The sequence below is a fragment of the Serinus canaria genome, chromosome 8 (genome assembly GCF_022539315.1).
Source record: "Serinus canaria isolate serCan28SL12 chromosome 8, serCan2020, whole genome shotgun sequence".
Taxonomy (NCBI): domain Eukaryota; kingdom Metazoa; phylum Chordata; class Aves; order Passeriformes; family Fringillidae; genus Serinus; species Serinus canaria.
This window is the reverse complement of record NC_066322.1, coordinates 26,409,543-26,425,413: the sequence shown is the minus strand read 5'-3', so window position 1 is coordinate 26,425,413 and position 15,871 is coordinate 26,409,543. Positions and strand designations below refer to the sequence as shown.

General features: G+C 50.3%; 1 protein-coding gene across 1 annotated transcript in view; it reads right to left on the bottom strand.

Annotated features, from left to right (window-relative positions):
- Positions 1 to 15,871, bottom strand: part of PAPPA2 (pappalysin 2) — an 85,398-nt gene that overhangs the window by 10,322 nt on the left and 59,205 nt on the right. Inside the window, exons 15-18 of the mRNA XM_050977775.1 lie at positions 9,488 to 9,652; positions 8,575 to 8,707; positions 7,351 to 7,460; positions 4,755 to 4,826 (exon numbers count right to left, since the gene is read on the bottom strand). Coding sequence (XP_050833732.1) covers positions 4,755 to 4,826; positions 7,351 to 7,460; positions 8,575 to 8,707; positions 9,488 to 9,652 — 480 coding nt within the window. The remainder of the gene's footprint in view (positions 1 to 4,754; positions 4,827 to 7,350; positions 7,461 to 8,574; positions 8,708 to 9,487; positions 9,653 to 15,871) is intronic.

The following is a 15,871-nucleotide window of genomic DNA, read 5'->3' as shown; positions in this document are numbered from 1 at the left end:
AAGTACAGAAGACAATCCTCCCTGGAGCAGTGCATTCTGCCAGCATCACGTTTCTTACCAGTTTCCTGTGTTGAGTTCTGCCACGGTACAAAATCAGAGACCCACAAAAGTCTGGGATGAGTGAGACCCAAGGGTCTCCAGCCCCCACAGAGGCAGCTGCAGCCCAGCTGAAGCCCAGCTGCAGTGCTGTCCCAGGGGACAAGTGTCACCATGTCTCCCATCACATGAAAGAACAGCAGATGTTAGGGGACATTTCCCACCATCCTTATTGCATTTGCCTTCCAAAGGGTTATTTCTGACTGAGAAGTGCTGGACACAAGCCACAGATGTGCCAAGTGAGGGTTTTGTGCATGCTGGTGGGAAGAGCTAAGGATCCTTCAGGGTCCTCACTACCTGTTGGATCAAGAGACTCAGGAACAACTTGCAACCACAAACACACTTCAGTCCCTATTTAATCATTTCCATTGTAATACCTCAGGAAAACCACAAAACAGAGAACAGAGTAATGTTTTATGATTGTGATAACATGGCCAGCAACACGAGAGGGCAGTGAGACCTTGTCCTCATGCAGGGCAGACCTGAGAAATTCCCAGAAGCTCATGCTTGCAACAGTGTTCTGTTTCCGGCCCATCTTCATCCAGAGCATGAGGCAGAGACCTCAAGTCAAAGTCCATTCCAATTAACCCTTTGCTACCTGCACATAATGACACGAAGCTGGAGGTGAGAAGGAGGCCAGCATGTTGCACAATGTGTTGGCTGCCCAAAAAAAGCTGCCCAAGTTCACTCTGGTCACTGCAAGAGCAGCCTAGCTTTCCCTGAGTGCATTTGAGCAGGACAGTGGTGGTTACCCCATCCTGTGAATAACACTGGGTAAACACAATGATGATGAAACAAGTGAGCTTTTGCAGCTAAACCATATCTACAGTGTGAAGCACAGGAGCCCCTGTGGTGGGAGACAGAGGGGTGTAGGTGTAGGGCATTGCACAGACTAGGAGGAGCTCATGCACGGGCTACTTCGGACCATGGCAGGAACAGTCCAAGGGAGCAACCTGAGTCTCTGTATTGTATATGCTGTCTCTTCCTCTGAAGTCAAGTCTCACTTGCTTTTGAGCACAGGAGGATGATGCATCAGAGGTGATCACCTTGGGATGGCTTAGGAGAACGTGACCCAGATGCTGCAAACACCTCCCTCACAGCAGTCAAACACACCGCCAGGACCAAAACCACCTCCTTCCAACCCATGGTGGGGAGGAGGGGTTTCTCTCCTCTCCACTCACCTCTCCTGACAGCCCCAAGCCCCCTCCCTTGGTGCCGCCATCTGTTTTTCTACTGATGGCAGGGGACGAGATGTTCCGCTGGCCCTCGAAAGGCAAAGTGCGCTCAGCGCTAACTTGAATTCCTGACGGGCTCCTGGAAGGGTTTGCATCCCTCCCTCCCTCCTTCCCTCCCTCCCTGACGTACGTGCCTCACTGCTCCAGCACTGGGGAACTTGGCAAGGCACAGCAAGGGAGCGGGAGGCAGATGGATGACCAGATTAACGGAAAGAGAAGGGAGGTGGGAGAGGAGTGCAGGGATGAGCAGGCAGGCTGATCCGCCGCCAGCAGAGGATAAAGATGCGGTCCCTCTTTAGGGAGGGAGGGAGTGTGAGTCCCTCTAATGCCATTGCATGGTGACCTGGACTTTCCAATACGAGGCAGAGCTCCAAATGGAGCGGGGAAGGTTGAGCCTTGGCTACTGCTCCCATGCCCCGGCCTGAAGTGACTCCACCAAAGAGAGACGGTACAAGCTGCCAGGTGGCCTGGATTTCTGTTATGTAGGGCTGCTCCCCTCACTGTGGCATCCAGAAGAGAAAACTTCCTGATCCAACACACACTTGGCAGTCAATGGAGAGACAATGGAATCTCCAAGGGGTGACTCAGACCTGAGGTGACATGGACAGCCCACTGGAACAGCATTTCACTGCCCAAGGATGGCAGAGTCTGGGCTCTTAAAGGAGGAGTCTCCACTGTGGGGCTCCTATGAAATGAGAGGGAACCTGGGACTAATATGACCCATGGCAAATGAAGCTGAATGTGCATGAGGACCATGTGGGTGAGGGGGGCTAGCATGCAGTGAGGACAGAGTACAGGTTATATTCTTTCTCTACCCTGCTCCTGCTGTGGGATGCCTCCGTATCCACAAGGGACTGGGGGAAGTGAAACAGTCTCTGAGAACTGCAGAGTTTTTCTTCACAAGGAGGAGGACAGAGAGGAATAGGAATGAAGATGGAAGTCAGCACAGATGAGGTAGAAACAACATTCAGGGTATTCTGTGGTCGAATGGGAGACTGGTGACATCTCCCTGCAGCAGCTGCCAGAGCAATACTTTGAGGCACTTTCAGTAAGAGTTACTCTTCCCAGCAAGACAATGACTACTATGAAACTCGTGGGGGGGGGGGGGAAGTTATCTAGGAAAATTTGAATTTTTGGTCCAACCTTAACAGCTTGCAACACTGTAGGAGGAAACACATGGAAAAGAATAAACCAAGACATGTATGAGAAGTGAGGAGAAGGAAGACAGGGATGAGGAGGAGGCTGAGAGCTGTATCAGAAAGGAGAGCATAAGGGTGAAAGACACTATCTGAGAATGAATCTTCATTAGTGCTACAGTGAGTGACTGTGACCTTAAGAATAGACCTGCCCTGATGCAACTGCTAACAAGGAAGAAGGCACTGTTCCACAGAGGAGGACCAGGATATCTAACAAATAGATGACCTGAAGGACTAGAGAGAGAAACAGGATGACATTCTCTTGTATAAAATCAAAGGGCAAGCTCTTGTACTGATGGCAAAACATCTGCTGTTAGCTTGGTGCTCATCAGCTGGAAACAAAGGAGGAAGAGAAAGATCTGGGTGTACTTGCTGACCTCAGGATATCTGAACTGCCAGACTGATGCAACTGCAGAAACAACAGATATAGTCCTGTGTCCCATCAAAAGAGACATTTCCAGCACAAGGAAGCTTTATGGAGGGCTTTGGTGAGACCTGGGATGGAAGAACATGTACTGACTGCTTGGTCATTCCTGATGGAACAATAATTGAAAGCAGAAAAAGCATTTAAAAGTCTACAAGGGTGATGAAGAACATGGAATCTCTCCATCTTCTGGTGGGACACTGCAAGATTTTGGCTTGGTTAACCTCTTTTGTGCCAAGAGTCCTGCCTGGGACTGCTTTCTAAGAGTAAAGGAGGGTGACAAGCAAATAGGAACAGAAAGAGCTCATGCTGGCTGTTAACATGTTTGGGTGGTTGATGAGAGCACAGTGACTTACACTGGGACTTCAGGTACTCAGTGTGTCTGTCTCTCACACACACATCCAAACTGGCACTTTTCATTATTCCATATGGGATCTCTCCCCGAACACAGACCCAAGGTGAAGCACAGGAACCACAGAGGAGGAAACACTAGGGTCAGTCTGGTGTACCTGAGCCTGAGAGAGGCCTCACAATTGTGTCAGCTTTATGTTACCTGAGCTGCACAGGAAGGGAAGAAGAAACACCTCACACTCCATTGGCATCTTTGTTGAATGGACCTAGTCCCAGAGAGCACAAGAAATTCTCCCTTGCTAGCAGAACCACCACAGAGACAATCACTCAACCATCTGGTCTGCTCTTCCACTTAAGCCATCCCATTTCAAACACATTACCCCAGATTTGTGCTAAAAGACGTGGTTTAGAAGACACAGAGCTCCCAAAATGTCAGAGGATCACTAACTTCTGGTACTCAATCACCAAACACCTCTCTAGCCCACAGCACCTCATTCCCTTACTCTTTCTGCCTGTGCCTCACAGTAGACAGGCACAACACAGGCATCAAATTTGGGAAATAATTGCTGCACCTTCTGTAGACCATGAGGTTTCCTTCCTGGGGACGTGCCCCCTGCAACATTGCCCTTTCCCCCACACTCCAGTCCACAAAGAGCTGAGCTCAGCAGAACCAGTGAGGAAAAGCAATCATTCGTATTGAAATGAGCACAAGAAAAAAATACAATCAGCAAACCCCAAAGCTATTTTTGGTGTGCAAACTCCATTTACATTTTCCTTTTTGGTAAAAATCCCAAATTTTCAGCATACAAGATTCCAAAATTTCCCCCCTTTTTCCTTTTATCCTCAATCATAATAACAACTAGTGCTTGACAAAGACTGCCTATTTTTAATTTCCTTTGTGAACTGACTCCAGGCTGCCTATGATTTTCTCCTGCCTGGTCATTATTCAAAGCTAAATGAGTGGCTAACCAATTTCTGCAAGGAATTCTTTGTCTGCAGATTCTTCAGAAGCAGTTTGTTTTGCATATACAAGGCTGGAAATCCTGATTGTTTGATTTGGACAGGTGAGTCACACAGGGCTTTTCTGGACCCATGTTACTCTAGAACTGCGGTTCTGGTTAGGGAAACATTCCAGCTTGGAGTCAGCTCAGGCTTTTGGGGGATACCCCTTGCCAGTGAAATCCTTTTGCTGGAATATTCTGCCCAGGCTGGCCAAAAAGAAGCAGGCAAGGAAGGAAATGGGTTATTGTGCAGCTCTTGCTCCCCAGCACCATCCTGGCTGTGGGGACTCTACCCAAGGATGCTTCCTCTGCTATCTCCACTCATCCAGCAAGCCCAGCTCGGAGCAAACATAAGGTCCAAGCTGTCTGGTTTGTGCTGGAGCAGGTCTTCACTGGCAGGAGCTCTCCTGCAAGGAGCAGGCAGCTTGTGCTGGGGACAGAGAGGGCTTACCTCACACGACTGGATGCAGTGAATGACAGAGGGGTCTGGATACCACCGCAGTCTGCCCGTGCACACGATGTTCTGGGAGAGGAGGATAAGACAGCAGGTGAGGTGGATGAGGCAGGGAAACAGCCAGCAGTGCTTTCTGGAGCTACAGGGTCTCCTGCAGCACTGCATTACTCACTGTGGGGCAGAACACCAGTGACACCCCCAGGACCCTCCTGGCACCTGCTGAGGCCCAGCAAACCCAGGGTAGCTGCAGGCACATTGTTCAAGGCAGAGACCAGATATACACACACACATGTGTGTGTGTATGTGTGTGTATGGAGATGTATACTGGTTGGACTTGCTGCTCCTGGAAGTTTTTTCCAGCCTTAATGGTTCTGTGTTTCTATAATGATACAAAACTGGAAGAGGACAAAGGGAAAGGACAGGGACTAACTGAGAAGTGGGTTTGGGTGGCAGTGCCACCATTATGTCTGACTTGACCAGGAGCTGCTGCTGGGGGTAAGCAGCCACAAGAAGCGGGAATCTACCATCATATCTCTGTGTGATGCTGAATTCACCAGCTGGTCATCACTCAGTGCCTGCAATTGGCTCACTGATCCCTGCTTAGGCTCTGAAAACTGCATCCTGGGAGGGAGGACTCATCTCTCCAGACCTGACTTGAAGTAGATACACCAGGCTGACGGTCACTCTGAGGTTCTCACTGGTATTTACAAACTCAGCTGTTGCAGCCAGATGGACACAAGAGCGAGATGTGAAGGGCTCAGTTTCCCGGCCCTGGAACACACCACACTGCTCATTTAGCTGGGGTTTGTGGGGAACACTCATGATTACACAGGGGGAAGAAAAGCCCCACCGCACATGCAATTTCCTCCTTGTAAAGCTCAGGCAGGCTTTGAAATCTGAGGCCCCATAAAACAGCATCTGGCCTGTGAAAGTGTCCTAGGATGCCCTTCACAGCACAGGAATTGCACAGAGGGGTAGGTGTGTTTGCTCCCAGCCTTGTTTGATATGTTCAAGGGCAGGAAGACTGGCTCCAGCATTCCCAGGTGGCATGGCAGCTAGGGATGGGGCAGCTCTGCCCACACAGGTCCTTCTGCAGCATCTTTGGTCAAGACTGCGACGAGGCTGGAGCAGGATGGGGTTCTGGCCCTTCTCAGCCAGCCCCAGAGAGAGCCAGCTTAATGGGACAAAGACTGGGGAATTCCAGAGCCCACCAGATCTTGCTCAGCCAGGAGGATGTGTGCAACCCAACCCCATGGAGCTGCTTTGTATGTGGTTGTTGTGCAACTCAGATGCCATTTTAGCATACTCATATTAGTATACTTGTATTCCAGGCTGGGAAATAAGGGCAGAGAGACAAACCTGCTCAGCTGTGGGATGCAATGAATCAGAGCTGAAAGCAAAACAGGACTGTGCCTTCTCTGAGTGGTCTGTGCAGTTCCCTGTGTTGTTTGCCCTATCCTCTCCATCTCATGTAGCATGGCAGCCCCCGGGAACAGCAAACTGTTGGAGGCTTGGGGGAGCCAAGCGGGGAGCGGAGACAGAAGCCAGGGCAGAGAGGAAAACAAGATGGTCTTGGGAGAGAGCTCCTGGCAAAGGACAGAGCTCCTTCCTAAAATAGTGTCTCCTCTCCCTCCTCCTCCTCTCTGCAAAATGCCTCCCTTGCACGAAAGCCTGCAGTGGTGGTGAAAGGGAAGCCGAACGCCACTGCAACGGGCCAAGCCATGCGATCCCTCAAAGGCAAGGACTCCTTCCAAGGCTCGTGCTTAACCATCCCACATGCCCCAGGCATCCTCACCCCCCGGCAGCCGCCCGCCGTGGGTCTGATTCAAGGCAATGCACAGTAGTATCCACAGGCACGATGCTGGGCCTCCTGCGGCTTCCCAAGAGGAGGGGAAAGCATTTGGATGGGAGCACTGGCTCCTGGGAAGACTGTTTGCTTTTCTTTGTTCCACCTCCTTCCTTATACATCTCATTTTTATTTTAAGAAATATTACCCCGGCAGAGCTGCTTTTTGGTAAAGTCGTGCCACGAGGATCCAAAATATTTGAGCTATTTGAGCTGCTTTGCCTACAAAATGAGTAAGAAGTGGGGAGGGAAAGGCTCCCCTGTTCCAGCAGCAGAGGCACCCAGCCGGCCAGCAGGTCCTGGCAGCTGGAGACACCTTTCAGCTGACAGTGCCCTGCCTCTTCCTTGGCAGGGAAATGCCTGCCTAGGATTGCATCTCTGCTGCCAGGTAAGTGGGGACCCAGGCTTACGCTGTGCCAGAGGCAGCTTTTGCTCTCCCAGCACACTGGCTGACAATAAACAGTAGCTTAACAGGTTCAGGCACAGAGCACATCCTGAAAAATCAGTGGGATTCTTGCATTGAAACTTCATATATTGTGGTATCATGCAATTCCTTGAAAGCTGGCTTGGGAGCTGATAACTGTGCTGAACTTTGGTATACAAGAGCATCCACTGCTTGTCTTTACAAGTCTTACCCTTCTTCACCTGAGGCAGAGGTTTTGGGTTAAAACACCAGATGGAGAGGGAGGGAGGTTCCCTCTATGCTGCCAGCAATCCCCCTGCTAGAAGAAGTCATCCCCCCTTTTACCTGGACTCTGGTGGGCTGCAGCCGGTGATCCATTGTCTCAGCAGTGACATTTTTGGGCAGTATGACGGGGTCACTGGGAGGAATGATACAGGAAGGAATGCACACAGCACCTGTGGGAGGAGGGAGAGCCTTGAGGACCTTACCTGGAGCCAGGCATCAATGACCTGTAGAAGGTCACCACTGATGGTAAAGACAGATATAGAGGGGACCCTTCTCCTCCCTGCCTGGGACAGCAATTCCTCCCCAAAACTGAATTATCCAAGAGCCTACAGGAGTTGTGCCCAATTCTCTTCTCCCAGATGAAAGGAAAACTGAACACTACCTAAGAGAAAGATTCCAACCTTGATGGCTGAACATGGCATCCAGCATGAAAATAAGTCTGGCCTGGATGTTATATGATGCTTACTGACCTAAGAAGTGTGTCTCTAATTTTTCTACCACAGAGAATCCCCACTGCCTTCCCATGACTCAGGAGGAAGAAAAGCTGCAAAAGCCACCTTAGAAAAACAAGTGGGATCCCAGTCCTAATCCTAGCCTCACATCAGGTCTGTCCTGAGCTTAACCTCAGGAGTCCCTGATATTAGACTGTCCTCAGCCTGGTTTGACCAGACTGGCATGACTGATTTGCTTCAGAGTAATATGGGTTGAGCTCAAGCATCCTGCCCAGTGGGATGCTAGACCAGACGCAACAACCATGGCTGAGTGTTGCAGGTTTTCCTGAAAGCACAAAGCAACCAGGTCCTGCAGACAGAAATGGATGATGCGGTCCCTCCTCTGGTGAAAGTGCCCTGTTACACTCAATTGTCACTGCAGCTTTTATGGCTTTTATCTAGGACTTGTCACATTAACCCTGCAAACAGCAGCAGTGGCAGCAAGTGGAGACACCTCATGAAAGGTGGAGGGCTACAGATCAGGAAAATGTGCAAAGAACTGGATTTGCCCTAAACACAATCCCTGCTGCTTCTGAAGAGACAGATGCTTAATGCTGGAGACAGCTTTAGATTTGGGTCTTGCCCAGAGGTGCAAGCAGGGTGAGCACAAGGGTAAATCCTTCCTGGCTCTGTGTTTATAAAGATCATGGAAGGGAAAACAGGATTTTTTTTTCTGTTAAGTGGGGATTGGTACAGGAAGAGTCGATCTATAGTCTATTGTGACTGTCAACTCTCTGAGATGACTGAGTCAACACAAAGTTTGGTTTTCTGTTTGGTTGTCATCTGCCCTCACCTATGCCATGCCCCTGCTCACACTTGTACTCCACGAAGTTCAGCTCTGGGGGTGGTGGGCAGGTGCCCTGCAAGCTCTCACACAGTTTGAACTCCTCTGTCCACAAGCCCTCCTTAGTGCAGACGATGGGAACCTGCAAAGCAGAGGGAGAGCAGCTGGTGTTACCCACCCTGCCTGGCCACTGCCCATCTCTGGGGGAGCACCGTGCAAGGACACCCCTCCCACCAGCCACCTCCAGAGAAAAGCTCCCCAAGGCAGCTGGGCTGCAGCCATCTGGTCCAGCCTATGTGCACTGACCAGAAAGGCAATTGTTTCCCAACTGCTGGATCCCACCAGAGGGAATCAGCTACACTTCTCTTGACAAGCCCCTTTCCAAGCTCTTCCTGGGTGGAAGAGCTGGCAGGCAGCAGCCTCCATACCCAGGGAAGCCCCTTGGTGACCACAATTGCTGCAGAAAGCTTGCCCATCATCCCAAGTGAATGCTTTCACAGCAGCTCCCAAAATTTACTGGAAACCCCCTACTTATGCTTTCTGACCCTTTTCACAGAAGATAAGCCAGCTTGCTTAGGACCACTGCTTTCCAGGGAGCAGATGAGCATCCCCAGGCAGTGGTGCACCTTGTGCCATGTGTGGAGCCCAGCAAGAACAGCGTTGTGCTTGTAGAGGGACTGCAAGGCCAACCTTTGGGCTTGTAGAGGGACTGCAAGGCCAACCTTTGGGCTTGTAGAGGGACTGCAAGGCCAACCTTTGGGCTTGTAGAGGGACTGTTCTTTGTTGGTAAAAGGGTATTTGGCTTGGGGATGGGTCAAACTGTTGCAGGGCCCCTCTGCACAGCAGGGCACAGGGAGCCTTGCAGTTTGTAGCTGCTCTGAAACACGAGGTGTGGTCAGTGTGTGCCTCCCCCAAGACTCACCTGCTGTCCCTGCTGCTCACAGTTGAGGACACACTGGCTGTCCAGCTCGAAGCCCTGCGTGCAGTTGTACATGCCCTCGAAGACGGGGGGCGGGGGCTTGCAGACCACGGGGACACAGTGTCCCTCTTCCCACTGCCCACTCTCCAGGCACTGCACCTTCAGGAACTTCCTGGGGAAACACAGACGCCAGACTGGCCTGCAGAACCCCAAACACTGCACCTTGGCTGCACCAGGCATGCCACAGATGTCAGGAGCACACTGAAGACATCTCTCCTGGAGCAGAGTCATGCCCCCTGTGTGTAGGACATTCCCATACCATACAATCCCTCACTATGGGCATGTCTTCCAAAGGGGCACCTCATGCTTAACCAGGACCTTTTCTTCTCCCTGTGGGGATTGCACTGATCTAGGAGCACTGGATGCACTTCCCTTGCACTCGCCACCCCACTGCTCCCCACCTCTTGTGGTGCCCCTAAACCATTCCTCCCACAGTCCCTGCAGGTCCTGCTCTGCTTTGTCCCCCAGCCAGTAGCTGCATACTTTGCTGGATGGAGTTTGCCTCCACCAGTAAATCCTCTGGCCTGTGCCCAGCTGCTCCTGAGGCTCCTCTTTGTACTCCAGCCAGATCTGTCAATCCTGCTCTCGCCAAGGGGCTGCCGTGCCGCAGCAGACCAGTACCACCCTATGCAGCTAAAACAGCCCAGACATGAGCTACTTGCCAAGAAAAGAAAGAAAGAAAAAGTCCAGGAGCGAAGCCCATCCACTTTTCACTGTCCCTGGCAGTGATAGAGACACCACATCTTTTACACAAAGGCATCAAAACTGGTGAAGCATCAGGCTGGCCAAGGACTCCTCCCTCAGCAGAGGACATGTCACTGCCCTGATGGACTTTACCTGAGCCAAATCTGTTTGCTCCACCCTTAATGAGGCTTTTCCCCCCACTCCTGTCCTCCTTTACTAGACAGCACACTCCAGCTGCCTGCCCCTGCCCTCTCTCCCCACGGGTGCCAGCAGGCAGGGCTCCAGGCACCACGTTAGGGAGTTTATGACCTGCCACAGGTATGTGGAGGGGGCCGCCAGGGGTTAGAGAAAGCCCTGGGGGAAGGCACTAAATTGCCCCTTTGTTCTGAGAGGCAGCAGGCAGAGTGTGGGGCCACCCATGTGCCCCTTAACAGCTGGTGCAGGATCATGACATTGTGTGGGGCCACCCAGCTGTGTCTCCACACCTGGTACAGGGTCACACAGCCTGGAGAAGCCAGGGGACCCCCTTTGCAGCCTGCTGCCACACCAGGGGTGCTCCCTGTTGGATTTCTGCTGGGAACTCTTGGATGAGACATTTTAGAGATTTTTGCAGCATTCTCATATTTTAAAATATTTGTAGCTCTTGGAGAGTCCCCTTCTCCCTTCAGAAATCAGGGATCTGTTTGTTCTCAAGACTGTATAAATGACAGTGGGTTTCTCCTAAGGTGAATGCAGGCTCCAGCAGGTAAAATAGAGGCAGGCAGGGAAGGGAATGGGATGCAGCAAGTCCAGTGGCACACAGCTCTGCACAAATCTTCCCTCCAGCCCACCTGAGAAGTGAGGATGGCTGTGGTGTGAGCACCTGAGCAGCGAAGGTTGCTGCAATATCACCCCTACAGCAGCAGCCTTGAATAAAGGAACTGCAGTGATGAAGTATTTGAGAAAGCTGGTGAGGTGGAGGGACTGGATTCCATTGCAGGCATCTGTGGTTTCAGTCCATTCCTCATTTAACTTGCTTGTTTGCCTTCCCTTTCCATGAGGATGATAGTCACTGCCTTGCAAAGATGTCCCCATCAGACTTTGCCTTCTCTCAAATGTCTGAATGCTTTGCCCTGCCCAAGTTTAAAGGTAAGCAAAGGCACATGCCAAGAGGTACTCATCCATGTTGGATGTCCAGCTCCACAAGCAGCATTTTCCCCTTCTTAAACTTCCTGGCTCACAGGGTGTGATCCAGCTGCAGGACTTGGAAGGGGTAAAGCACTGGGGGTTATGGAGATAGAAGCAAACTGCTAGTGTGAAATCACTGCGACAGCAATCCCTCAGGCACTGAGCAAACTCCTTTGAAGACCAGGAGCATGCCAGCCACACATGACTTCTCACTGGCCACTGCACCTCCCTGCTGGCCTCCCAGTCATGGCAGAGGCCCTGTGCCCAGGGAGGCCTGGGGAGATGGGTCAAGCCCGGGGAGGACACACTGTGGCAGCTGCAGTTTGCTCAGGTGCAGGCTGTGGTTTGCAGCCCCATCATCCTCACAGGGGCTCCTCGTTTTGATGTGGTGCTGGAGTGAGCCCAGTCAGAGCCAGCCCATGTATGGCCTCTCACACCTCCCCCCAGACCTGCACTCCCCCAGACCACCTTGCTCTGGAGGCTCAACTCATCCATCCAGGGACTTCAAACACAGTTAGCCCAGGCTGACCCCAGGGTAGAGGGTGGGGTGTGCACCACTCCCACATATGTGAAATAAGCAGTTCATGTGGAAGCATGAACTGAAGGGAAAGGAGAAGCTTAAAAAAAAAAAAAAAAGAAAAGTATATATATAAATGCACACAACTTCACAGGAGCTTGAAATTTCTGGACCACCCTCCCATCCTGCAACTTCTTCTGATCTGGGTTAGTGGCACTTCTTGAGGATTAACAAGGAAGCCAGGAAAATCAGAGTCAACCCTCCAACCAGGCAAGCCTAATGGGCAGAGGAGGCAAGGGAGATGTTTGAGGCCAGCAAGGGCTGTATCTGAGGTGAAGGCACAAGCACATGGCCAGCTCTAGGAGCTGAACATGCAGAAATCCAGCCATCTTCTGAGGCAGCCAGCTTGGGGGGGAGAGTGGGTTTGCTGTGCAGGAATGGTGACAAATGAACCCAAAGCCTCATCTCCTATGGCAGGAGACTGATGGCTTCTAAAAGAATAGGGGGAAAGGAGAGAGATTTGTCAGTAAATTCAAAGAAAGCTGCACCGGTGTGTAGGACCCTCCAAACAGCCTGGACAACCTGGCCTGTAAATGCTCAGAGATCTTAGAGGTGGAAGTGACAGGAACCTGGATGACAGCCTGGATTTTCTTTACCTGGATCACTGGCTCCCACAGCTGTGTGTGTTTGCCCTTTACCTGGAAGGGGCCAGGTACAAGCAGAGGCAGTGAGTGCCTTTGTGCCCACCACACGTGTGCCTGGTGCCCTACTAAACTGCAGTGCTCCTGGATTTGGCTCTCCTGCTTGCCCTGCTGTGAACTTTGTTTTGTTTCTAGTCCACAGTCTGCTAACTCCTTCTAGTCCCCGTTTTCTTCTCCACATTCTCCCACCTCCTCTCCTTCTTCCAATGGTATCTGCTGTTTTTGAACAGGGAGAGAGGGAACAGGGGCTGACATCTCCATAGAAGCTGACTGGGGACTGTGCTGGGCTCCCTTATCTCTGGTCAAAATGCATGCTGAGACTTTCAAATCTGCCTGAAAATACCAAAGTGGTTCTTTGCTTCATTCCCTCAAGCTAGCAGAAGGAGCTCAACCCTTCACAAAGGCATCTTTGAGATCCCCAAATCTCTTCTCTCTATGGAATCATCCCACATCTGGCAAATGAAACAAGTCCCCTGAAGGGTCTGACCTTTTAGGTCCCCAAACTGAGAGCGTCCTCTCAACACTGGAGTGCTCCTCTAAAGGAGCACAATCACACAATCATGGAATTGTTTTGGGTTGGAAGGGACTTTAAAGATCATCTTGTTCCAACCACCCTGCCATGGACAGGAACACCTTCTACTAGACCAAGCTTCTCCAAGCCCCATCCAACTTGTCTATTCCTGTCAGAGATCTGCTTCAGATGGCACTTCATGCTGGAAGCAACAGCAAGGAGCACTGTGGGGGTGATGCCCTTTCCCCTAAAGCATCTGACCCCTGACTTTCAGGCCAGCACATTTCAATGTTACAGCTCTGGGTGATGCTGAACATTTCTCCTTGACAGTTCATATCTTGGTGTGATCCAGGTGTTGGGGTGGTACCGCCATGGCACCGCATTTAGGTTCTGCCTAAATCCAGAAAGCTCCCATCACAAAGCACAAATGCACATGTGAAGTTCCCTTTGTTACCTTACACTGGAATTAGAAGTGAACTAGCCTGGCAGCTGGGAGCCTCTCAGGCTGATAACAGATCTCCTTTAGGAAGAGGCAAAGAAGATTTAGTCTTCATGTCAGCAGTGTCAGTCAGATGAACCTGCCAGCAGGAAGGCAGCAACTTTCTGGCAGGGTCTTGATTACACAATCAGTATTTCCTCAAGGATCCCTTGTTGACAAGCAGTGATTTCCCAAGGGCCTTTCCTCACCCAGGTTAACAGACAAAAGCATCTCTGGGACAACTGATTTCTTCATCCCTTTTCTCTTCCACTTAAACTATGGGAAATTAATTTCAACTATGTCCTTGGCCCCTTCTAAGCATCCTTACTGTTCCTGCAGTAAAATTCAAATAAAAAATTGTGAAGTAATTGCATGAACATCTGTGTCCAAGATTATCTTCACTTGCATGGAGACAGCTGGATCCCTAAGAGGTTCAGGCCTGCATAAGGTGGGCAACTCCACATGAGGAGCAAAGCTAGAGCTAGAAGAATAATTCAGAGGAAGCCTGACTGTATTTTCAAGGGTGAGCTAGTTAGTGGGCATGAGGAATCTTCAGTCACAGATTATGCTTGACTTTTGTCCAATATATACTACGCATAGAGAGTCTTGCTTCTTATGTACATCCACACCTGCATGGCACTAAATCCTTTACAAGGCTTGTGCTTGTTGGGTTGGTGGACAACAGGGAGACAGTAGATAAAGAACTCAGTTTTCTGAGCCCAGAGACACAGCAGAAGACCCTAAAAACCTGATGTCCAAATCACCAGCTCAGACCCTACTTTCACATCAGCACATCAGGAACCTGCACCTCAGCAGAGCTGGTTGCTTCCATAACTCCCCAGCACCTCCCTTTCTCCAAAACTGGAATAATCAAAGAGATCAACTTTTCTCTCTGGCAGCTCCCACCCTCTCCTTGCCAGGGCTGAGATACTGAAAGGATTTCCAGCAACCCAGGAACTGACTTAAGGGCTAAGAGCTGCTACACCACACCAAGGGGTTTGTACTCATGCTCAGAGCACACCAAGAGCTCCTGATGTGACGGTAAAATGACATTTACGAGCCCAAGGAAAGGGGTTTTTTGGGCTGGGCCACTCACATAGGAGTTCATCTGCATGATAGGAAAGCAATACTTTTTCTGGTTTCATTAATGTGGTTTTTGTATTCCACCATCAGAGATGTCTGATGAAATAGCAGCAGTGACAACTGCAAAGGGGAAAATGCTATGTCAACATGCATTGCTATGAAAACATAAACCGCTTCACATGATTTTCCTTGACTTGTCTCACAGGCTGTTCAGACCCATATGGAAGTTACTCACACATCAGAGGAGCCTCAACATCTCTCAGGGGTCATCATTTTCACCAGTAATTGCTGCAGTAGGACAAAGGGGGCCTCACTTTGCAAGCTGAGTGCATCTGTTTGAATGCCCAGTGCCTGAAGCGCCACAGGCACAAAAGCTGCTCTAGAGTTTGCAAAGCAGTCCATGTGATTGCTGCCATAATAATCATTTGCTCAGTTCCCTTTGGCCCAAGAAATGCTCCTAACACTGTGAGAAGCTGTTTACAGAAACCACTTCCTTCATTACTAGGCAAGAAATTTGGCAACTGCTTCCCACTGCACAACAACTCTACCCCAGAGCAAAGAAGAGATGAAGTCTGCATCCAATTAAAACTGGAAGGGGGCATTAAACAATTAACACATAATTACCTGATCTGGGCTAGAATCAAGACTCTGGGGAGGACCCAGCCAGTGCCAGGGAATCTTTAGTGACCAAACCCAGTGGGGACTTTGGCTGGAGGCATCACAGACAAAACGCTGCTTTATCCCCCAGCATCACAATATTGGCTGAGAGCAGGGCTAGTGAACCACCAGGAATTTTTTCCCAAAGCATCAGGAAAAATCTCCCATCGAAATGCCAATGCTAGAGATATTAAATTTAGCCAAGAGGCACAGTGGGTGAGATTTTAGCCCTGACAGAAGGCAGCCATTCATTCTTGCAGTGCCTCTGTTCTATGTTTTATCTCTTTTAGGCAAGACAGAAGCTCCAGGAATCTGCCAACATTGTAAATGTCTCATTACCTGGAGTTCCACAGACACTTAATTTGGTACTTAACTTCCACAGTGACAAATACATTGAGGAGCACCGGAAGATCTGCTTGTTTCAGGTTAAAGTACTTAACACACTCATGTATGCAACAGCACCTTGCTCCCACCAGGTTCACCTAGACCAGGGAATGCCTCTTGTATTCCAAGAAATCTGTGTGATCAG